This window comes from Pavona decussata, unplaced genomic scaffold, assembly GCF_977016875.1.
Source record: "Pavona decussata unplaced genomic scaffold, jaPavDecu1.1 SCAFFOLD_38, whole genome shotgun sequence".
Classification (NCBI taxonomy): Eukaryota; Metazoa; Cnidaria; class Anthozoa; order Scleractinia; family Agariciidae; genus Pavona; species Pavona decussata.
The window spans coordinates 562,427-587,984 of NW_028145460.1; the positions used below are offsets into that span (position 1 = coordinate 562,427).

General features: G+C 39.9%; 1 protein-coding gene across 1 annotated transcript; it reads right to left on the reverse strand.

The window, feature by feature from the left end:
• Positions 1 to 5,294: 5,294 nt before the first annotated feature.
• Positions 5,295 to 24,921, reverse strand: LOC146483437 (serum paraoxonase/arylesterase 1-like). The gene is made up of 7 exons (XM_085105693.1): positions 24,742 to 24,921; positions 24,593 to 24,657; positions 23,560 to 23,615; positions 17,432 to 17,756; positions 15,469 to 15,655; positions 13,750 to 13,831; positions 5,295 to 6,040 (listed from the first exon to the last, which is right to left on the reverse strand). The coding sequence occupies exons 1-7, from the start codon at positions 24,810 to 24,812 to the stop codon at positions 5,717 to 5,719; spliced, it is 1,110 nt and encodes a 369-aa protein (XP_084961819.1). The 5' UTR covers positions 24,813 to 24,921; the 3' UTR covers positions 5,295 to 5,716.
• Positions 24,922 to 25,558: the final 637 nt, after the last annotated feature.

Sequence of the window (25,558 nt, forward strand, 5' to 3'; positions counted from 1 at the left end):
AATGTTCAAAACTCAAGCGGAATCACAAACCTCAGGCGAGTGGTTTCACTGCCAAGTTTTGACATTTTATGGTGTCATTTTATGTTCTGTAAGAGGGGTATAAGAGTTTTGATCATTTTCCAAAAAATATAAGAACGTTCAGCCTCAGCTCCAAAATTAGACGTTCTTATAAAAAAAAAAAAAAAAAAAACAGAGTGTATGTGGGAATTAGTTGCAGAAAGGATGTTGGTTGCAGTGTTTGCAAAAGTTACCAATTTAATATCTGACTCTGATCGTAATAAATACATTTTGGTTGTGGTTATTGCAAGGTAAATATGTTAGGTTTTGGTGATACAAAGGGTCTTGGTTGCAGTAGCTTCAAAGTATGTATGTGGGAAATTAGTTGTACACAGGGTGTTGGTTACAGTGGTTGCAAAAGTTACCAATTTAATCAGTATGTGACTATTTAGTAATAAATAGATGTTCGTTGTCAGGGGCGCGGCTAGTCATTTTTAGTTTGTAAGCCCGTTCCATACCTCGCGGGTGCAGCTCAGGGTGGCTTATGTTTAAGACAAAGCACTTTAATATAAAATATCCTCATGAATTCTCGGCAATTAAACGCCATCTAATTTGAAGTTATCAGGGATTGTACAGTACAATCCAGTACTACTGGACTGGATGCCGAACTAACTTTCTTAAGTCAAGTTTTCTGGGAATCCGAAGTTTAGCATCCTGTTCTTCGTGCCGCAAAACGCACGAGCCATAACCTGCGATCAGGCGTTCTTTTTTCGGGGGAGCGCGAAAGTGTGGCAGCGCGAGAGTCACACCGCCGTCTGAAAAAGAAAAAAGAACGCCTGATCGCAAGTTACACGAGCCATGGCCTCCCCATCAGTGGTTATGTCCTTGTACGCGTGCATTAGTGCAAGACCCGAGAGTCGCTCTGTGTTCATGGTTGCCCGTAGATAAGTCTTGACTCTACTCATCGTGCTAAACAACTGCGCTTAGGAGTTGCGGTTGACACAGGCATCCGGTGAGAAGAATCGTGAGGATGGTGTTTACGTTTCAATAACGCGTCGACAGTGTCAGCCAGGGTTGCTGGTCGTTCCGCCTAGTTGAGTACAGGCACTTTGTTTTCCACCGCAAAATCTCGTTGTCAGATCGCTCGTGTACACCGCATACATCTTATCTTGGACGTTGTTGCTTAATCCTTGCAGTTTTTGGGAGAAGATACTGGCCAAGGAGGCGATCCTCCTGTGACAAGAGCTTGGCATTCGCTTCTTGAATGAGACGATCAATAAGGGAGGTACACAGCTCTTTTCCAGTAGGACTCTGGGTTTGTAACAATCATCCTGTGTTGCTGCGCATGCCTTCCGGTTGCTCTTGGCATGCCATGCCATTTGGTCATGCGGCATGGCCGAATGTCAAACTCGGCTGTAATGTGTTTCCCAAACCGAGGGATCGCCTCTCTCACTTTTCATGATATTTATCGCAACTCCGTCGCCGGATTCTTTCCTTGTAACATTGTTTACAAGGCAACTGTATTGGAAAGGACAATGCTCTGATGCACATAGAGCAAAAATCAAACTGCTCGATGGAGGATAAGTAGCCCCTTGCCTTTCCATAGCCACTCTGGGACAAGATCTCAGGCGCCTGAACTACGACTTGGAACGCTGCACCGTAGACATGTAAAGCATCAGCCCCATTCGGCCATCTTTTCAAGCTCGTTCCCAGAGTTTTCCAATTGTACTTTGGGAGGCCTTCTACGTTTCCTCCAAAAAATTACCCAAAAAAACTAGTTCTATGAATTAAAAAAATATAATCGCATAATAAATATACCAAGAAAAGTTTGTAAGCGCGGGCTTACTGGCTTGAAGGGAACTACACCCCTGGTTGTAGTGGTTGCGAGGGTTCCAACATAGCTATTTCAACATTTGGTGATAGAAAGGGTATTGGTTACGATAGATGCAAAAGTTTCCCATTGAATGTGTGACTATCAAGTAATAAATAGATTTTGCTTGCGCTATTTGCAAGGTAAATATGTTAGCTTTTGGTTATAGAAAGGGTCTTGGTTGCAGTAGCCCCAAAGAATGTATGTGGGAAATTAGTCAGTGTACAAAAGCTGTTGGTTGCAGTGGTTGCATTTAAATATGTGACTATTAAGTAACAAATAGATGCTGGTTGCAGAGGTTGGAAGACATACCAGTTAACCATATTAATATTTGCTGATGGAATGGGCATTAGTTGCAGTGGTTGCAAAGTATGTTTGCTAGAAACTTGTCGCACAAAGGGTGTTAGTTGCAGTGGTTGCAAAAGTTCAAAATTAAATATGTGACAATTTAGTAATAAATAGATGTTGGTTGGAGTGGCTGCAAGGGTTACAAGGGAAGTATGTTAACATTTGGTGATGGAAAGCGTATTAGTTGCAGTGGTTAAATGTATGTATGCGGGAAATTAGTTTTACAAATGGTGTTGCTTGCAGTGGTTGCAAAAGTTGCGCACTAAATGTGGGACTATTTCCTAATAAATAGACGTTGAAAGTGAGAAGTGATCATCGCAGTGAATTTTCCAATTTATGCAATTGGAAATTGGAAGCCTGAAAAAAATTCAGGCTTCAACGGGATTCGAACCCGTGACCTCCGCGTTACCGGTGCGATGCTCTACCAACTGAGCTATGAAGCCACACATTGGGAGCAAGGTCAATTGTAGGTTCCCATTTTCCCGTAAGAGGAGTGAAACGATGTAAAGTATATGAAATAATTCATATATGAACTGCGGATATAGATGAAAGTGAGAAGTGATCATCGCAGTGAATTTTCCAATTTATGCAATTGGAAATTGGAAGCCTGAAAAAAATTCAGGCTTCCAATGTGTGGCTTCATAGCTCAGTTGGTAGAGCATCGCACCGGTAACGCGGAGGTCACGGGTTCGAATCCCGTTGAAGCCTGAATTTTTTTCAGGCTTCCAATTTCCAATTGCATAAATTGGAAAATTCACTGCGATGATCACTTCTCACTTTCCTCTATATCCGCAGTTCATATATGAATTATTTCATATACTTTACATCAAATAGACGTTGGTTGCAGTGGTTGCAAGGGTTAAAAGGTAAGTATGTTACGACGTGGTGATAGAAAGAGTATTGTTTGGAGTGGTCGCAAAAGTTGACCATTGAATGTGTGACTATTTAGTAATAAATAGATGTAGGTTTCGGTGGCTGCCAGATAATTATTTTAACATTCGGTGATAGAAAAGGTCTCGGTTGCAGTCGTTACAAAGTATATATGCGGGAAATTAGTTTTGCAAAGGGTGTTGGTTGCAGTGCCAAAAGTTGCCAATTATTTGGTAAAATAAAGGCGGTGGTTGCAAAGGTTACAAGGTAGGTATCTTAACATTTGGTGATCGAAATGGTGTTGCTCGCAAAGTATACATGCAGGTTATTAGTTTTATAAAGGGTGTTCGTTGCAGTGGTTGCGAAAGTTGGCAATTTAATACGTGACTATTTAGTGATAAATAGACGTTGGTTGAGGTGGTTGCAAGGTTCGAAGGTCTTGGCCGCAGTGATTGCAAAGTATGTATGTGGAAAATAAGTTGTACAAAGGGTGGTATTTGCAGTGGTTACGAAAGTCAATTATCTATGCGACTATTTAGTAATAGATGTTGGTTGCGATGGTTTCAAGGGTTGCAAGGTAACTATCTTAGTACTTGGTGACAAAAGGAGTCTTGGTGGTTGCAAAAGTTACGAAGTTAATATGTGACAATTTAATTTAGTAATAAAACATGCTGGTTGCTTTGGTTGCAAGGATTTCAAGGTGAAGTAGTTTAACATTTAGTGATAGAAAGGTTCTTGGTTACAGAAGCTGCAAAGTATGTACGTGGGATATTAGTCGTACAAAGGGTGTTGGTTGCAAAAGTTGTCAAGTAAATATGTGACCAGTTAGTAATTAATAGATGTTGGTTGCGGGTGTGCAACGGTTGCAATGTACGTATGTTAACTTTTTGGTGGTAGAATTGCAGTGGTTGCAAAGTATGTGTGTGAGAAGTTATTTGTATAAAGGGGCTTTGTTTCAAAAATTTCCTATTGAATATGTCACTATATTTAGTAATAAGTTGGTTGTGGTGCCTGCAAGGTAAGTATGTTAACATACAGACCCGAGTTCCTGGAAAGCCAATTGGCGATAATCGAGGATTAAATCGCTTTAATGCAGGACGAAAATTTAACCTTCGATTAGTTTCTGTTTCTGAAAGCACGATTAGCACTATCCAAGAGATAAACTAAGGGTTAAATTAAACACACCTAGCGAGGTCGATCAAACTAAGTTTGTCAAAACAAACAAAATAGCGGACTTACTGGTTCCAGTAATTCGTCCACAAACACGTGAAAGAGACTTTCGTCAGCGCGAAATTTATCTCGAGGAAGAACTTCGCAGTAGATATAGATTTTGGACGGGACTCCCTTGAATTTCTGACCACAATCAGAAAAGTGTGGTAAAAGAAATCTAACGATGGTAAGTCAGCAGTTAATAATATATACTGTATGTGATCATGCGCAGATTGACAAAACTACAAAGGCATAAACATCCTCCTCGTCAATCTCGCATCCAGAGTCCTCAGGCTTTTTGGTCAGCGGGTGGGCGCCAGGCGCTCACCCGCTGACCAAAAAGCCTGAGGACTCTGGGTGCGAGATTGCGTTCTCAGAGTCTATAATCTTTCGGTCAGCGGTTGCATCGTAGGCCCTAGTCTTCTACGCTAGTCTTCGCGTAACAATTTTTAAATCCGTGGGTGCTCTGGAGATGAGAATGGAGCTCAAAAATTTCAAAATTAGTTACATGCAGCTTTTAATGTAGTCCCGGGAAAAAGTTTCCTAATTATTTTCCTACATGGCTGGCAAAAACATATCACCAATTTCCTTGGAAAAACAAGGAACAAAAAAAATTCCCGGCTGGCAAGTGGATTATATAACAAACGCCTAGCTGGCTCAGAGGAGAGAGAATTAACTCGGTAGAGTATGTTAAAGTACTAAAGTCAAAGCATGAACAAAGATGATTACAGAGGCCCGCAAAAAAAAAACAATCAGGTTTAATGGGATTCGAACTCATGAAAACTGAGATACCGTTTTCACTTTCATTTATTCAGTTACACTGGTATATTGCAAACTGACAAAACCACCCGCTCCTAATGGGTTTGATTGCGTCGCTATCGCAGAGATCACGGGTTTGAATCCCGTTCAAGCTTGAATTTCTCCTCAGCTGGCTTCCTTCTAGCAGCTGCGCATACATAAGCTGCGTTTATAATTGCAATTGTACCTCATTTGGTTACACTTACACTTTTCACACTTTTTTTTAATTATTTTCAACCAACATATACAGACAATTTGCACAAACCGCGTATAGCATTAGCTAATCTTGGCGGGTATTAGCAATAGACAAAAATTAATTTAAAAATCTCATGTACACAAAACAATCAAATACGAAGCTACTTAGCATTCAAGAGTTGCAACTCATTCATTTCATAAAATTGACACAAGTTAACAAAGCCGCATCCGTATAAGTGACGTACAGATCACAAAGGCTCATAGGAGTTTTGGAGAGGGACGAACCCGCCTCTTGGTCTGGGCCTCATTAAGAAAATCAAGCGTTCAAGTAAACCTAAGCCTACACTCTACATTTCACATTGATCTGCCGAGTTTTAACGTCCAGTCTTCCAGGCTATTTCTAACTTGATTATAACACTCTTGGCTTGCTCAATAGAACTTCACTTCACAGTACAGCATGTCGCCGGACAGAGAGCCAATCAGAAGGCGATCTTTATAAACAGTTGCTACTGTGGCAGCTGACACTTCCTTCCCATCATTCACGTACACCTCGCGAAGCTCGTAATCAGGATAAGCTATCCCAGATGCAGACGGCTCTCCAAGCTGCAGCGTCAGAATTTGAGAAGGACAGAGATGACTGATGTTTTTGGTGTACTCAACAATATGCAAAGCCTGAGGGAATGCTGCCAACCACTGATTTCCCGTGACGGGATCTATGTTGATGTTGTCTATCAATGATCCAACTTTAATAACCTGTTCAGAGAAAGTACAGCACATTACCAGCTGTCAGACCAGAGGCTCTTTTCCCAAACGTTCGTGAAACTTTCAGGCCCGTTAACTCGATGAAGTTGTATGTTTCCCCTGATGGACTCACATCTTAAGGGATTTCTCCAAGGAAGAACTGTTATCAGTTTTTAGCGACTTCTCTAAAATACACAAGAAGAATTTGAAAAAATTGGTAATTTTTTTCAAGTTGCAATCCATTTTCATCCTAACCATCTGCAGCTAAACATAATAATACTAGTTTCTATGCACTGATAGGGTTATTGTTAACAAAACGGAACCATTATTTTAACGATTCTACCGATTCAAATATGTTTTTGGCCACTCAAAGTGACACTTGCGTCCCACGAGCCACAAATTAACGGCCTGAGTTATGTAATATTTCAAACACTCAAAAAGTGTTTGATCTGATTCCCAGACACCAAGAAGTAAGTTGAAAAAACGAGGCACAGCCGATAATTTTTTTTAACCAACTTCGAGATTTTGAAAATCGGATGAAACAATCTTTCGAGTGTTTAATGGACCAGTCAATGTAAACCCGCGCATCCCCCCCCCCCCCCGGCCGGGACATAGCGGGGCATTTGCGGGGAATTTTCGGTTATTTGAGGAGCGAAAGGGCCGCAGGTATCAGGGACTTTGACCTCTTTTGCACGCCATCCAAGAACAGCGGGGGAGTGGACCACGGTATTTTCTACTGAAATGTCAATGTCAATTCTTGACTGGGTTCAAGAATCGCTAATCCGACAAGATGGCGGCTTAATTGGCCATGAAAAGAAGGTAAGAGTCGTGTTATCTTAATCACCTTATATCTTTGGCTAAATATGCCATCCATCTTTAAGGTCATTGTATAATGCTAAGAACACATAAATATAATTTATTGTTTTGTGAACAAAAATCTTTTGTTGCAGATTTTACTCGTACTCTATACCAAAGAGCTGGAGATAAAAAAGATAATCTTTCTCTAGAGCCGCCGGTGTGAAGCTGTGGAATGAGTTACCAATAAGCTCCGTGTATTACCCAAATCGCTGTTCAAAAAGAAAATCAAAATTGTACCATTTAACATCCTAGAATCTGAGGACTTGTATAACGATTTTGAATCTCTAGTAACAAAAGTCAAATCACAACTGGCATAGTTGTATATTACCGTTTTGTCATTCCTTTCCTTCCTACCCTATTTCATGTTTTCCTTGTCTTTTCTCTTGTGTTGCTTTTCAAGAAGCTCAAAAAAGTTCTTCATTATTTCAGTCCTCCCAGAAACCTTTCCTTATTCTTGTATCTTTGATATTATAAATAAGTCTACCTTCTTACTTAGCAGTTAAGGTCACTTTTCTTTTTGTCATCCTGGCCGTCCTAACATTAGCTTTGTTACCTGCGGCGCCAAGAAATTGTACATGTAATTTATACAAACACCTTATAAAGTTGAAAAGTTGAATGAGCACTTGAAAAGCACTGTATGCGATAACATGTGTTTCTTGACAAATTAATAAAGTTTAAACCATTTACATTAGCCTGTGTCTTCCACTTTTCTTCAGCAAGAGCGGGGGAGCGGGGTCATTAGCTTCAATTAGAGGAAAAACCTGACCTTAGGGTACGGGGCATTTTGCAACTTTAGCAGTGAGCGCTTGTCAAATGCCCCGCTATGTCCCGGCGGGGGGGGGGGGGGGGGTGCTGGGGTTTACATGGACTGGTGCATAATAAAGCACTAGGCGGCCCGCAAATGATCCCCGGACCGGAAATGATCCCCAAATTGAACCGCAAATGATCCCCGGACGGGAAATGATCCCCAGATTGGACCGCAAATGATCCCCGATCGCCTCACCATAAATATAGAATGGAATGGACTCAAATTTGGACAGTGGATTTCAACTTTATACGCAACAACTTTTTCCCTTAATAACTCCAGTCGTCATATTTAAAAAAAATTAGTCAGTTATATTAAACTATCTGTATGCAAATTTCACAACTTTAAAAATTATAATGTAAAAGCTCAGTGCAACAGAACGATTTAGTTATAAACTGGACCATACATGCCTGTGTACATAATCTACGTACACAATTACAACGCCTAAAATGTGCACGAATTGTACGCAATTCGTCATCAGTCTTCAAATAGGGCGAACAATACGAAACAAATTTTGACAGTGCAACTCAAAAATACTTAACTGGAACAGGCCAACTTACTCGAATGAGAAAGCCTCTTCGGAGAGTACCACAATTTCGCACGCACTGATGTAGTGAGCTTTCCCTGAAGTGACCCAGCCACCCCCATCCCGAACGCATTCACTTTAGAGAATTCGTGAATCATAGTGGGTGGAAGACGCGAATTCGACGGATGTCCATTACCTGCGAGTGAGGTAATTATGTTGCCTTATCAGGTCTGGTGAACATTTTCGATATTCCGGTTACTGGGGTGTCTAGCTAAGGAGAAGGCTTATCCATAATCTACCCAAGTAACCACAGACAAGAAGAAGCCGATTTCGACAGCATTTTATTGGTGAGCCATGAAGCCCGTCAAAGCAACTTCCATAGCCTTCAGCAAATGGACGCAAAAATAACAGATGTTCTCGAAGAATTAAAATTGAAGTATGGAGAAGGGCGAATTGCTGAAGTTCAAATTTGCCTAAAATCCGAGGAAAAAAATTGACAGCTATTCTCAAGGCGTCTATGAGGGGGACAATGGTCTTCTGCAGGTCTATGCTGACGACAGTGTGTTTTGTAAAAAAAACTTAAAGATTGACTGGGAGTCCAATCAGCGGCAAAACGAAAACGAAAGACAAAATCAACATATTACACGATAACGTATTGGACGGCCGAAGCTAAACTGAGTTATGTATAAGACTAAGATCTGATTAAGAGCGGCGGTCAGAAAATATCAAGCATTTGGTGGCAGAACTCGAGAAATCAATTTCGCTCATTTTCTGGCTACAAAAAGCCTTTAAGTAGAGAACAAATTTGCCGCCTTCAGTTTTCTCTAGGAGCGCTTAACGTTCTAGAAAACTGAGATAAACAAATTTGACCCGCGAGGATCCCGAAAGTACCCGCACGGCAGTGCGAAATTAATATTCTGAACTGACTCTTCATCTGGAAGGAAAGAAGATCCATGGTATTTTTATACTCGGTATTGACAGCGGAAGCACCGCACGTTTATAGCAAAGTTTGAACTAGACTTAACCATTATTAATAAAAGCAAACAGAGCTTAGGAAAATGTCCCTTTTCTAAACAGGAAAAATCCCGCAAAAACGGATAAATTTTAAAGATAGTTTTCGCTATGTGGTATAACGCCGATTTTTCTTAAACTTTGCCTTTTAAGTAATGTAACGTTGTTCTTGATAATGTATTAAAATCAGCCTGGGTTTTGAATTAAGCACTTTACACGACCGTTTTGAAGTCACCATAATTCGTTTAAAATTCCGACAACGGCTAAATAAACAACCGTTGTTGCGTTACCGTGACAATAAACAGACTAATTTTACATATACCAAAAAAGCGTAATGAAAACAAATTTCTTTTAATCTTTAATTACAATAAGGTAAAGTCCGGTCTGGGAACCGATTTTTCTCGTTTGCGTTGTGAGATTTTTGCTTATAAAACCATATCTAGTAAGGAGCAGTAAGCGTCTCGATGTCCATTTCTTGAGTTCGCTCAGGTGTCAGATTGCCAATGAAACCGCATCAAAGGGAAATCTGTGGGGTTGAAGTTCTCCCCTATGACTATGGTAAAATGCTCGCTGAAATAAAAATTGGAGACCGGTCAAACTTTCCTATTCTGTTTTTAATTCGCTAAATAGTTAGGGTTGCGTTTTACAAATTCCGAAATCACCAATAATCAGTGAATATTAATAATATCACGCATTGGTGTTTACCAAAGTAAATTGAATTAGTAAAGTAAATGTAAGATAAATTCAATTAAGGAAACTGGAAAATTTGTCACTTTAAATTTGGTCTGATATTCTTGTGCTGTCATGGAAGCATGGAGGTGGTCTTTTAGCTCCTTGGTCGGAGGTCCTTGCTCTTACGACCCCAGAGACAGGAGCAGATCAACTGAAGTAAACTAGTGCAAAAGGAACATCGCCGGTCACAAGGCTTCCTTGTCAATAGCCGATGTAGAAACCGAAATTGAACTTATTCTGACAAGAATGTTTATCTCCTTCACCATGAATGTTCATCTCCTTCACCTTTCGGAATTGACGATTTGTCTTCGACACCGTTCGTCTCTGGGCATTGGCTGGCGTCGAGGTCAGTTCAAATAAGTGTCAAACTTCTCCGCCGGTATCAAGCCATGACAGCAAGGCGCAAAAAGCCGCAAAACTAGAACGAGGACTTGAAAAAAATTCGTGTTATTTGCTATGGAAGAAACTAGGACTGTTTATTCCAGTTGGTTCAGGTATGCGTTTACATAATTTCCATTACCTTTTATGTATAATAAACTGTAAAAACGTCTGATGTAACACTTTACTTTTTTGCACATTCGGTCTTTTCCAGCACAAAATATTAGTATTCAGATGTATTTTCAGTTCATCAGATGCGGAGAAAGCCGTTAATAAGACTAAACGTGAAGTTTTCAGTGTTATTTATTTATTTATTTATTTATTATTTTTATTTTCTGTGCTTGGAACCCTAGTCCTAGTGCTACTGACTGTGGTGGACAACTTTTTGTTCACTACGTCGTAAAAAGGTCCTTCTCTTGAGGAAAGTAAGACATCATAGTTACAGCTTTTCAGGCTTGTGTAACGCCCATGCTAAAGACTTATTATCCCTATTAAAGGAAAGTATTGAAAACTTTTCAATTGAAGGAAAAGAAGCCTGGTCCCAGCTCTTAAAAGTGTGAAGTTTGTGTCTTCGCCACGCCCTAATGCTAGGATTTTTAGGTCTGCATGCACCTTCCTTTAATCTTTAGAACAAGGGAAGCAGCTTATGACGGTCTAAGTGAAATGAAGAGGCTGAAATTAAAAAGAAATAAGGTTATGTATTTAATTAAGCCACCCCCACCCCACTTTCCCCTCTATCTTAGGAAGAAGTAAAATTTCGCTCTACACTTAAATCAGTGAGTGTATCTTTTTAAGTCTGTTCCTCCGGTGTATCTTTCGCGTTGACGGTTTTTGTTGCTGGTCGCTACGAAAAAGAAAATTCAATAAAGAACTACGGGTACTAGTCATTTGCGCAAAAGTTGTCACAAAGAGTTCGTTATTCCAGATAAGCAGCTGGTATATAAAGCCATACTGTTAAACGCGTCCGTAACAAGGGGAGGGGCAGGGGGGGACTCGAGCCGCGACCCCCCCCCCCCAGAATTTTAAGAAGCGTAAAAAACAATGTGTCAAAAAAATAAATAATTAAAAAACAGTAATAATGTACAACAATCAATCTTGAATTCTGACGATGCAAGTGCCTTTTCACAACCCTTAATAAATTGTTTATTACCTGACAGTTTCCTCCGCTAACATTTGGCTTTTATACAACAGCAGCAAAGGCAGTCCTTCCTTGTGAATCGGAAATAAGAACCAAAATCCTCATGACCGATTTGTGTCTTTTAGTAGGGAGTTAAAGATAACATGACGGTGATGGTAGCGAATTCGAAAAGACAAAGAGAATTCGCGTTCTTTTAAACTTCATCGCGATAATTCCAGCTCCCACCTTTTTTTTTTTTTTAATTTTAGACAAATCTTCTTGCGGACATATTCTTACTGCCTGATTCCAAGTTCACTGGAAAAAGAGAAAGGGAAATTTGTCGTCGTCTTTTTACGTCCTTAAACGTGAACAAGTTTGGCAATTTCACGTGGTAGTCCGTTCAGTGACGGCAAAGGGTCGAAAAGAAGTTTAATGTACCAAAAAGTGTGATGCAAGTGCAAAGTTATTGTTTTGCTTACTATATCTGCCCCTTTTTTGATGTTTCCAATTTGCTTTCCCCATCCCAGTTGTTTTAGCCTGACTACGGGCCTGTTAAAGCAATTCTTCCCGCCCCCCACCCCTTCCCTACTGCCTACTGCCATATCTCAGTGACCATCTAACTAATTTGCATATTTGCTGTCACGCAACATTGTTAGACATGTCTGAATCTTTTCGATTTCTTCTCTTCCCGTCGATAATGGTTAAAAGGAAGCGAGGGGAAAACAGAAATCTTTCTGATAAAGCAAGATAGAAACATTATTGAAGGCCCTGAAGCTGTAATTAGCAGTTTGCCCGTCGCGTCGGTTTGTTTTCACTGGCAGTCATTTGGTCGCCAAACGATGTCGTGGTCGAAATTAGCCAACTTTAACGACCTTTTGTGAAAATCTCAATGGAGAACCCAGCCTGATATTTAGGTATGAAGTACATCAAGGCAATTGTTACTGAAAGCCAAAGTGTGAGAATATTTCGAGTTATACCACATACTGAAATGTGTGCTTGACCTTTGACACTACATTACAGAGTAAACCAGCTGTAAAAATATGCCGCTGGTTTTAAATTGTTTAAATTTGCCAGATATCATAACAAACACAAATTCATCGGTTATCATATCAGAAAGAGATTGTCTTTCGATATAAGAAATCCCGATTTTCGTACGCTTCTTCTAAAACAAACGGGGAGACAATGAAAAGTGGCGATTTTCCGGTTTTAAATTCAATCATTTTTCAGTTCACAAGGCTTCGATCGATTTTCCTGATTTTCTCAAAACGCAAATGTTTCTGGCCAATTTAAGCCACACCATGATTCTTACTTTAGTAAAACCTTATTATGGACAAAAGATGAAAGAAATCGACTCTGCTAAGTTTCGCCAGAAAATTCAGATTTTGCTCGATTTTTCCTGACCGCCGCTCTTAAGAACAAAGGCGACAATAGTGGGCGAGATTTGACCGCCATCTGAAGCGCATTTACCAACTCTCCTTCCTTTTTCGAAAAAAAACAAACAAACAAATAAAAAATTAAAATCTAGCCGGAAAGTCTTAACTGACCCGTTCTTTAATTTTTTTAATTTGGAAGAGTTTCGTACAATTCTTGCACATTTTAGGCATTGCAATGGTATAAGTAAATCATATACATGCATGTTACACTTTAAAGGTAAATTGTTCTGTTGTACTGTGCTGCTATATTATGATTTTTAAAGTTGTAAAATTTGCATGCACATAGTTTAAATATAACGACAGGTGTGAAAAAAAAATGAGTTCTATAAAGTTGAAATCCACTGTCCAAATTTGAGTCCATTGTATCCTATATTTATGGTGAGGCGATCGGGGATCATTTGCGGTCCAATCTGGGGATCATTTCCCGTCCGGAGGTGATCATTTGCGGTTCAATTTGGGGATCATTTGCGGGCCTGTACAGCACTTTTGGCCTTGACCGTACACAAACCACACCAGATTTTGAAATGTGTTGGAGCAACTGACCAATAGAAACGTTTCTGTTAAGATATTCAACTGTAGTGTGAACGTTAAAACAAAGGATTGTGCACGGTCGCGGCCCTTCCAACATAAATTGCAGCACCATTGTTGTCATGTCAAGGTTTCATAACCAGTCCCTCAATTAACTATGATAAAGCTTCTAAACCATCAAAAGTTCACCAAATTTTATGACAACTAAGATCACATTTTCAAACCTCTTTCAGTCACGGTATCGATTTTCTTTGTTTTCTCTTTATTAATTATTAATGAGTTTGAGAAGCGAGATTTCACTGCGAGACGTCCCCGTATGTCTACCCTACGTACCTGAGACTCCTCTAAGGTGTTGTCCTGGCGACGTCTATAAATTACAACGCTTTGAGAAGAATGGTTGGGTACAAAAACAAACCTACAAGGAATGGGAAGGAATTTAGCTGCTGAGTGTGGCACTCTCGATAACATTACAGCACAAATAGAAGCAAGCTAGTGGCTTTAAATTAAAAGTAAGGTAGGTGAAGTCCCTTTACAAGCCTGAGTGGCCCACACGGCCGGAGCTTAACCCAGTTTATGTAACATGAAGCAACTAGGAGTATTGCTACCCGCCCGGTAATTAGATACGAATATATTATTCGTCAGTCCTGGAATGTTTCTAAAGAAGAAGGACGTGGATAAGTTAATTTTAAGAAAACGGACAAAGAGTAAGGTGGAAGTATAATAATGAATACACGAGCACCAAATTGGATAGCCGTCCAAACTGATTTTATGCAAGACTTCACGTATTTCCTACAAGCGAATGCCGCGGGCGAGATATATCGATACAAGTTAACTTAATTTAAAATTTGCCTTTTGCGAAACTTCCGGTTTGGACAATTAATTACCCTTGGCAGAAATCCTGAAGTAAATTCAAATTTCTCCTCTCTAGCTCCTTTGTTGGTGAAGCTAAGAAATTATTTCAGCTCTCAGAAATACGAACCAGTGTGTCCTTTTCCTTCTTTCACAAAGCAAATTTCTGTTTCTTTCAAGATTCAATTTCAATCCTATTTGTTAGATATTCAAATACTGAATAAATGAGAGACCATCGCGGTACGTTATGTATGCAACTTAAACAGCTACGAAAAGAAAGGCCGAAAAACTTCAGGAATTCAGAACAAGTATCATTGGCGCAAGTTTTGCGTGCACGCCAAACGTTTATTGAAGAACGCCAAAATGTAGTTTACTAAAGGAACTTGCTGGAAAATAGCCCGGCCTTACTACATACCGTTCAGAATACAACATTTCTACTCTTTCTTAAGTATATATTGAGAAACGTTTGTCCTACAGTAATGTTTCTAAAATGAATAAAACTTAAAAAAGGGTTTTTCATGTTAAATGCAAACGAAAATAAATCATTCAACCCCTGAGACTACGAATCTCCAGGTGAGGTTTTATAGCGGAGCTCCGCGTGCCCCATTGGTAACAAAATTGGTAATGCATCAAAGTCAAAAATTTTGGTTAGTTATGACATCGCTTCTGTCCATCTGTACGACCGTACGTACGTACGTCCGTCCGTACGCAGCACCACAGGAAAACTCAGGTTTGTGAAGCTGTGCTGCGACCATCGTTTGTTTGGCGGGAAGTTGCATCGCCAACTGCTTATAATAAAAACAAAAACACATTTTGAAGACAACAAAATACAAAGTCAATTTATGTGACTGACAGCGGGAGAAACAGCAAGACGACTAGCGGCGGGACAAACAAATCGACTGGCACATTGTTAGAATCTTGAAGTGAAACCATTTTACTGAAATGCAGCAACCTGCACCCGCCAGTGTACGCCGGTGACTTCGAAGAACATGTTGCACGCGGTGCACGCCAGTAAAATACCTTTGCACACGTGAGATCTCGTCGAGTTCTGCCATACTCCGTAGACTAGGTTGCGTACGTAACTGCGGTGGTCTGTCATTTAAAATTGTTTAATCCCCAGTTCAAATATATGAATTTCATATATTTCCGACTTTTATTAGATTCGAATACGTCCATAACCCCAAACTTCCGGCCACATTTTACCTTTCATCTTTGTCCATGCTAATGCCATTGGGGCGTCCTCCTCCAAAAGCCACTTTCCCTTTGAATCCATCAAAAAACACGACGTTGCCATGCAACCAGTAATGAAGAAACAATATATGTGCAAAACGCAGTACAGTGTTGTCAAAGTGGAAGAAATTGTCGTTGGTGACATAAAAGCTATCGGGACCTGTGAGCGATGGGAAGAATAAAAAGGTAATCACCTCAACAATTCAATAATTATTTGAGAATTAGCTCAAATCAAAGAATAAAAGGCAGTCTATGACTGCATGTGGCTACTGCTTTATTTTTGTAGAATATTGCAGTAAAAAAGCAATGTTGTATAAAATTCAGAGGGGTAAATGAACAGCTCTAGTCAGTGCCAAAATTATGCAGCGTAATTTGATTGTGTTGTCATATGGGCGAATTTGGTATGCGCTGGAGGATTCCGGTTTTTTTACACTTTACTACACAGGGGACAGTAATAGATCTAGATGGTTTGGCTCTTCCATGGTTTACATAAGATCGCAGGGTGAAACAATTCCGTGAATCAAGACACACAGATAAACAGACAATAAGCTTTCTTAATTCACTGAAAAATTTATTCTGACAGACCTGTGTTCACGCCTGAAAAGCAAATTCGTTCAATTTTCGCCTCGAGTGAAGCTATGTGAAGAGTCGACCGATCCAAGCGAACTGCGAGTCACTTAAGCACAATTTCTCGTTTTTCGAAAATTTCGCCAAAGCTATTTGAAATATGACAAATCGACCAATTTAACATAAAGCACGGTAAAATTAACATTCAACTTCGGCAATGGTACTTTGTAAGGTGGATTCCCAGGATCACAGAAAAATTCCGAGAACGTCTTCAGCTCATGTGATGATTTGCAGATCTTGTTTCCGATCGCACATGTTTCGCCTTGACACAATCTCGAACAGACATTTCTCCACTATGAACTCATTGATTTCCTCTTTTTAAGCAGTTGAGTGTTGCTTGGAAGTTGTTCTTTTGGTTTACAACATTGGACACCTGTGTTTTCGTTCCAAGAACCACAAACCGCCACCATGAAAATTCACGCATGAGAGACGCGGCAGCCATTTTGAATTGAAATACAAGGATCTACGAATAAAGCCGACTTAGATCCCGTCAACCTGTCGTGGTGAACTCGACCCGACTTCGGGTAAATTCTGCAATTCCGAAAGCTTCCTATTTACGGACTTACGTACAACACGGTAACTTAGTACTGGCTACCGCCTTCCCAGAAGGCAGAAGCCACAAAAATTTACTAAGCAAACGTGACTATTAATGTTAACTTTTCACAAAACATGAGCCCCGCAAGAGTGTTCTAAAATTTAATAGCGAGATATTCAGATGAAGAGAAGACCATCCTCTCTGCGATGTCGAGCCAGTCTGTCAGTCAGTCTGTCAGTCAGTTAGTGAGTCTGTCCATTTACTACTGCTTCGGTCCATTTGTTCTCACCGTCTGGGACACATCTGTCCTGCTCTGCTCCGTCTGAGAGACAGATTTTTCCTACTCCGTCTCTCATCTGTGTCTGCTCGTGCAACATTTCGTGTGTATGTTTGTTCCTCTTCAAGCAGTGACACAATCAGTCAATCTTTCTCTCATTCATTCAGTCAATCAGTCAGTGGGTTCAGTGTCATCAGGCCATCAGCAAGTCGGGCATGCCGACAGTCAGTCGGTAAGTCAAGTGCTTAGTCCACAAGAAAGTTGACGTGTCTGTTTATGCAAATGTTCTTTTTTCCTCACTGTCAATTGTCGATTCGCCATTCTGTCAGTCGATCCAAGTCTGTGTACCTACAGGCTCTTGCAATTTTCAGGCCACCTTAAATATGTGCCCTTACCGTAATGTCATTTTCTATCATAACTCTGAACTAAGTGCTATGATGGTCATTTCCGGTACACCCACATGCACCCTGATAAGGCGAATCATCAGTGATCCTTACCTACTGCATACAGATTATTTGGACTCCAGATCAAGTCGTCCACAACAGAACGGCGATGAATAAGTGAATGAGTTTCTCGCTCGAAATCAAATATTTCAATAGCTTGAGCGTCCGGCCGGTGATTGATCACAAACAGGGACACCGCGCCTGAGGCTTGGTCCAAATACACGCTCATTCCATGCGGGTTAAACCCCGTGCGATTGAAGTTCTTCAGGGTTAGTTCAACTGGAGCCTGACTGGGTTTGTTGAAGTCAAAGGTTAGCAGCTTAGTATCTCGCTTGTCAAGCTCCGGATCGTACCATAAACCAAGTTTGGAGCGAATTCCCTATTTAAAAATCAGGGAGAAAACAATAATTGTAATGCATCAAGAAACCACTAAGCTTTTCAGTTTTCAATGTTAAACCATTCTAAAAAGTAAGTTCCCAGGGGTCAGACAGAGTCAGAGTTAGATCCAATGACCCCAATTGATGTCCACCAACTGCCCCAGGGGGAGGGGGGGGGGGGCCCTTATAAACAAAATCGTGGGGCCAGGGATGATGAGTGGAATTTTTGAAAAACAAGCCAAAAGGTACCAGAATGTTGCTGTGTTGACATGGCTCAAATTCTCAACCCCCTAAGAAATTACAAACAAGTCTACTAGCAAATACTTCCTGCCTTATCTTTTGGTTCTCTACTGTAAAATGTGCCGCTTTAACGCAAACAGTGGTCACTTGATAGTTTTGTACCCTTAACCCTTTAAGCCCCAACAGAGATCAGCATCAAATTTCTCCTTGTAATATCAATGCTTATTCAACCCCTGAAGTCATAAGAATTTAAAGGATATGATCACCCAAGGTGAATTTTCTTGATATTAAACAACTTCTCTTCTCCTCTTGGGGACAAGATAGGAAATTTGTTCTTTGATATAAGGGATTAAAGGGTTAAGCAGTAGCACTACAAAACTTCTTCCACCCAAAGGTAGATGCCATATGGTTAGCTCATTTGGTGGAGCAACCGACTGCTGAGAATGAGGGCCTGGGTTTCAACCTCAGCAGGACCAACACTCAGGGTCTTACAACAACTGAGGAGAGGGTGCTGCCTTTGCTTTGACAGCTGTAAATGCTTAGACCTTCGCGTGGCTCGGATGCATGACCACATAGAAATGGCGAGAAATTGGCCAAAAAAATTGTGAGCTGTGTTGACCTGGATTTTGCTAAGAGGCAGCCTGCTGCCTGGTGGCCCACAGCCTGTGGCCTCCCTCAAAGCCCACGGACCGGCGGCCCATGGGACACTTCCCAGCTCAAGGCCCCATGGCCCCATGGCCCAGCAGCCCGCCGGCCCACTTTGCAGTTCACAACCCAGGCCAATCTCATCTCCTGAGCCGCCTGGCCCTCTTGACCACCGGAGGCTAGGCACGAGGACCAAGGCCCCGCCAGCTAAGAAGAACAGGAGGCTCTGAGGACGAGAATGGACCCGAGAATTTTATTAGTATTGTTTTTTTTTTCATGCCCACTTCAAGATGGTGGATACTTACCCACTGAAGACAGACTGGAAACTAACAAAATAACACTCTGGTTAGCCTAAATATCACTCCAGTTAGTCTTATTTCGCTTAGGTAGCTTGAGGTTGGCCTTTATATTTGGGGTTAGGATATCTAGCCAAAAAGTTGCTGATTGTAGCAGCCAGGCATCGGTGGTTTAGTAGTAAGGGAATCCGCTTGGCAATCGTGTTTAACTCTTTTTTCGGGCATTTCTTTTTCTAACTTAAAAAAGTAGGAAAAAGTAACTAAGTGTGTGATTTATAGTAGTTGATTTGGTTTCAGTTTATTGATTTGCCTTACATATACACACAAACAAATACGATATTAACAAAACATTAACGAGGCAAAGAAGCCCAAGGAAGCCGATAAGGCTTTTGTAACAGACTACATTGGATAGTTCTATAGTATCTGCCATCTTGTATCTGACCTCTTGTGAAGTGGGCTTAAAAAAAAATTGCCTGGGCCGTAAACTGTCAACTCCGCCTGGCTTGTGTTCCTTTAATCCACCAACAAACTGAACGCTGACGATACTGCCAATGCTTTCGACCTAAAATGCCTGTCGCTAGCCGAACTGTTTTTCTCTGGCTACACAATCAAAATCATGTCATGTTTTTGCAAGAATCATACTGCTCCAAAGAGCTTGAAACTATCTGGGAAAACGAATGGAGTGGCAAGGCTTTCTTTAGTCACGGCACAAACCACAGTAAAGGTGTCATAACACTAATTAAGCCCTCTGTGAATTTCAAAGTTGAAAAAGCCATTCCTTACAAACAAGGAAGGTTCATTATTCTAAAGTTGTCGCTAGAAGAGAAAGTTATTGTTCTCGTCAACATTTACGCACCTAACGATGTCGCCCAACAAGTTGTTTTTTCAAAAGACTAAACCAACAACTCGAAGAATTCGCGCAAGACACAATTGTAATTGGAGGAGACTTCAATTGCGCGTTTACCTCAAATGACAAAAGAGGCGGAAAACCTGTATAAAAAAAATCAGCTGTCATCTAAGAAATCAACACGCTGTGTGATTTGTATAATTTAAGTGATATATGGCGTAGTCTTAACAAAGAAAAGCAGCGTTTCACAGGGAGAACCAAATCTTTCAAAATTCAATGTCGATTAGACTTTTTCTTAGTTTCACACGGGTTAATTCAATTTGCAAAGAAATGTGACATCGTACACGCACCCGAATCTGATCACTCCGCTGTGTCTCTGGTTCTCCAGTCTAATTACCTAAAGCAAAAAAGAGGACCTGGTTTCTGGAAATTTAATACAGCCCTTCTTAAAGACGAAGCATATGTAACAGCACTTAAAATGAACATTCCATTGTTTAAGGAGAAATACAACGAGACTCATGATTTAGGTTTAAAATGGGACCTCATAAAAATGGAAATAGGAGGTTTCACAATCAAGTATTCTAAACGAAAAGTGAAAAAATACCGGGATGAAGAAATATCAATGCACAAAAAAGTAAACGACCTTCAGGCTAAAGCAGAAAACAATCCGCACAACAAAAAAAATCGTACTGGAACTTCAACGTACTAGATCACGTCTTAAAAAAATTTGGTTAACGAAAACCAAAGGCGCAATTCTAAGAAGCAAAGTGAGATGGCACGAAGAAGGGGAACGCAACACAAAGTATTTCTACAGCTTAGAAAAACGTCATCATGATATTAAATCAGTCACAAAACTCAAAGTTGGGGAAAATCGTTACTTAGAAGATCAGTTCAAAATCTTAGAAGAAGAAAAAAAGTTTTATGAGTCGTTATACTGTTCCACCAACATCAATCCCGAAATTTTCAAAAACTCGCCTTTTTTAACCCAGAAAATGTATCCGCACTAAGAGAAGAAGAAAAGAAATCTTGCAAAGGAGTAGTAACCGAAGAAGAATGCATAAATGCGCCTAAGGACCTCGACAATAACAAAACCCCGGGCACTGATGGTTTTCCGGCTGAATTTTATCGATTCTTTTGGCCCGACATCTGTCATGAGCTACTAGTCAGCTACAACTTTGCTTCTTAGCATGGTATACTTTCTATAAGCCAAAGACGAGGAATAATCTCGCTTATCCCAAAAAATCCAAGCGGATAAAACTATTCTGGAAAATCTAAGGCCCATCTCTCTCTTGAACGCCGACTACAAGATTCTCACTAAAGCTATAGCCAAGAGAATTGAAAAAGTCCCGCCAACTTTAATAAACCCCGATCAAACAGGTTATGTTAAAGGCCGCTACATCGGTGAAAATGTAAGGCTAATTACGACTTGATACATTATGCAGATAAACTAAAGCAAAAAGGTATTTCCGTTTTCTTGGATTTCAAAAAAGCGTTTGATTCCATTGATTGTAACTTCCTCAATGGAAACACTTCAGCTCTTCAACTTCGGCCATGACATTCAAAACTGGATAAAATTTTTCTATAATAATGTTACCAGCTGTGTTCTGAATAACGGTCATGCTTCAACCTTTCTCTCCCTACAGCGGGGAGTCAGACAAGGTTGTCCATTGTCTGGCATCCTCTTTGTTTTCGGTATAGAACTCCTATCTAGATATATAAAAAATGATCCCACTATTAAAGGTATCCAAGTCAACAAGCATGAGCTTAAAATAAGTCAATATGCCGACGACACAACAGTATTTGTTCGTGACTATGACTCCGTTACCAGTCTATAAGGAGTGTTACACGCTTTCAAAGAACATTCTGGCCTAGAAATAAACACCAGTAAAACCGAAGCAATGTGGTTAGGTGAATGGAAAGACAGAACAGATGAACCGTCTGGTTTTAAGTGACCAAAAGACCCTATCAACGCTCTCCGTGTTTTCTTTTCTCACAACCAAAAAAGTGCTAACAGGCTAAACTTCAGTGAAAAAATACTTAACCTCGAGAAAACGCTGAATACTTGGCAACGGAGAAATCTAACTCTTTATGGAAGGATTAACATTGTTAAAACAATTGGGTTATCCAGATTAATTTACTCAGCCTCCGTGCTCCCTGTTCCAGATCACTACGTTCAAGAAATAAACAAGCTAATTTTCAACTCTATTTGGGCAGGAAAACCCCATAAGATCAAATGAAACACCATAATTGGAGAAGAGGAAAAAGGAGAATTGAAAAAGCGCTCAAAATTACTTGGGTGTACAGAATTCAAGACGAGTCTCAAGCCTCCTGGAAAATAAATCCTAACTAGCTCTTGCACAAATATGGTGGTCTCGCCTTTCTAACAAAATGCAACTTTTCAACAAATATACTAGACCTTGATGATAAGCTTCCGACATTTTAAAAAGAAGCGCTAGATTTTTGGTGCGAGTTCAAAATCTCAACGGGCATCGATTCCAAAGCTAATCCTAATAACGAAATACTGTGGAATAATAGGAAAATTCTAGTAGGAAAAAAAAATGTTTTTTATAAAAAGTGGTATGACACCGGCATCATCAAGATAAGCGATTTATTAAACCAAAATCAGGATTTTTTGAAGTTGCATGAACTTGCAATAACATTCAATTTAAAAGTTCCTTTCACCACGTACTATGGCCTGGTTAATGCAATCCCAAAAAATTGGAAATCTATCCCGAAAAACCCTATTTTGAACGTCACACACGATACCACTGTCAATACCCTAAAAACCAGTTCTATTTACTCCTCTCTTTTAAACATTATCTTCGTTCCTCCCACTGCTGAAACCAAAATTCTTCGCCACGGATTTACAGAAAATTCCATCCAGAAAGTTTATCTTATGCCATTTGCAGCCACAAATGAAGTAAAAATAATAATTTTCCAGTATAAAGTTATTCATAACATTCTTCCAACCCATGCTACACTTTATCCAGACGGCATTTCAGAAAGCCCCATATGTAACTTATGCAACGCAGAAGAACAAACGTTGCACCACCTGCTAATAAATTGTACGCTAACAATCGATTTCTGGATGCTGTTTCAAGACTGGTGGTACCATAAAACAAATGAAACAATAACATTATCCACAAGCCATATACTCTACGGCTGGCATGATAGCGCAAAGCACTGGCAAGTCCTAAATTATTGTTTAGTAATGGCCAAATATTGCATTTTTTGCACAAGCCTTCGCGGAGATGTTTTGGATTTTCAAACCTTTCTTTTGTCCATTTCCGGAAAACTTGAAATCCTTAAAGAAATTGCAGTTGCAAAAAAAGCACTCCCGAATTTTCATCGCACGTGGACTCTTTTACTTTAATTTTATATGCTGCTGATGTTAATGATTATCTGTAATAAAATTAGCAATGTTATTAATATACCCTAATTTAAGTAGTGTTTGTATTGTAATGTATGCATCCTTACTAGTGCATGTAAAATTGTATTAGTAGTGTAGATTGTTTGCGCAAGTATCAATGTAAGTGTACTTTACGTATTGCTACTGTGTGTTGTGTAAATGTTGTACCCTGTCAATAAAATTTGCCTTAAATAAAAAAAATGTAAACACTAAGTACTGTCAGTATTGTAAGTATTGTATTTATTGTAAATAGTGTAAGCAGTGTTCAATATTGTAAATATTGTGGTATGTAAAGCAAATAAAAATGAAAAAAAAAAAAAGAAAAAAAAAATCAAAGCAGCTGCGAACAGAGTGATGCACACACTTACGGAAGATAAAAATACCAGTCCATCAGGAAGAAGAGCGAGATCCTCTGAACCATTTACTAAAAGATAAAATGAGATCAGACTTGTTATTTATAGGGAGCATTTTATGACACTACCTGTATATAACTCCCAATCTTTCTCTTGCAAAGAAAGTCGTACAAGAAAATTCAAGTTCCATGAGGTCTGGAAAAGTGTTTCGTGACAACTAAAAGGCAAGCGGAAGTGTTTCGTGACTCCACGCGTAATGTATTCCATCCAAGCGTAAGAATGCAAATGCGACGACAACTCCCTTAAGTCACAAATCAGTTTATACACTGATAATATCAGTGTATCTGCCAACTTTTTCTGAGTCAAACGCGTGAGATTTTTGCCTCGTCATGAGCGGGATTTCCGAAAACGTCCGAGCCACTTCCGAAGATTCTCGACGATTTTACGAAGACTTCCGAACGTTGCCGAGAATGTCCGAAGATATTTGACGAACTTTGAACATGCACTTACGATTCGAACGGATTGTAGACATTTGAAAGCTTTTGCGATTGTTATAAAGGGCAAAGAAATAATACATAACAAATCTGAAATGAAATGAAGTTCAGTTTAAAACAACTCGTCCGGATTTGTGAGTCAGGAGTGAGAAATTGTCCTTGATGCGTGAGATCGCTGTCTTTAGTCTGCAGGCGTGAGTCTCACGTACAATGCGTGAGAGTTGGCAGGTATTTATTTATATATTATAATTCACAAAGGTTTCCGATCACTGTGAATGTGTATGAAGGTATATGATATTAAAGGCCAGAGATATTAAAACAGACCAAATCTCGCCATTCATACCTGATATGGCTCTTTGCTCTAAAGAGTATTTTCGCATGTTGCTGTGAAAGCTAGTATTAAGCAACAGTTTTTTTTTTTAAATTTGAACGTACACAGTAATCGAAGCAGGATCGGATCTTAAATCCAATTTAGCTAAGAAAGCAAGAGAAACTACCTACCAGTCAGTGTTCGCTTACCGGCAGACTTACAGACTTAAACGTTACTTGCTTACCTTCTATTTTTCTACAAGGCCCAGGAGAGTGGTTTATGGCGTGAGTGAAAAATCCAACAGTAACCCTAAAAACGAAAAGAAGACAGTTCCTTTTATCAGTCGACTTCCATTCACACACGATACTAAAACAAAAAGAATATCAGTCTTACAGTGTTTTAAGGACATGGTAAGATAAGATGGCGATTAGCACAACAACCACAAATTCACCAAGGCGACCCATGAATGCTGGAGGAATTTGTTTCAATCTTCCGTGCAGAAGTATGATTTCATACAAGCGACGACACACAAATCACGAGCTTACGAGCTGACGGACTTGCGTGACACCCTAGACGAAAAAACATCCTGGTCCTTGCGCATGATTCCCTTGTGACATCCTTTACTTTACCCCAACCTCTTTCGGCAGCCTGACATGACAGCCAAGCATGCTAGTGAAAGGCAATAATAGCCTGGGCAATAACCATCACGATTTGAGAAAGCTTAAAACACGTTTTAATGTTGAGACTGAATTATTCTAGAAAGTGACACAGGGATACTCGGAGAAAAGAAATCCGAGTGCTCCTATCAGGAGTCGAATCTGAGACCTTCCAATTACTAGTTCGACTCCTGATAGGAGCACTCGTTTTCTTTTTTTTCCGAGTATGCCTCTGTCACTTTCTAGAATAATTTATCGTTCTCATTCATTTACCAGGCTCGTTTCAATGAAAACATTTCATTAGTAAGTAGATTAACTAGCTTTTTATACGAAATGATGTAATAAAATGTTCAAAACTCAAGCGGAATCACAAACCGCAGGAGAGTGGTTTCACTGCCAAGTTTTGACATTTTATGGTGTCATTTTATGTTCTATATGTAAGAGTTTTGATCATTTTTCCGTTGTGAAAGAGCGTGCGTTACATCTGGCGTCATTTTTATTGTCTGTACCAGTTTAGACCGGATAGCTACGAACAGAAGCCCATGGCAATCAGC

Bases quoted from the DNA above. Each gene is read 5' to 3' on its own strand.
- LOC146483437 (XM_085105693.1), bottom strand. From the start codon at position 24,812: ATGGGTCGCCTTGGTGAATTTGTGGTTGTTGTGCTAATCGCCATCTTA. The intron at 23,616-24,592 runs GTAAGCAAGTAA...TTTATCTTTTAG, and splicing joins GCCTTGTAGAAAAATAGAAG to TAAATGGTTCAGAGGATCTC. The intron at 17,757-23,559 runs GTAAGTGTGTGC...ATTTTTAAATAG, and splicing joins GACTGGTATTTTTATCTTCC to GGAATTCGCTCCAAACTTGG.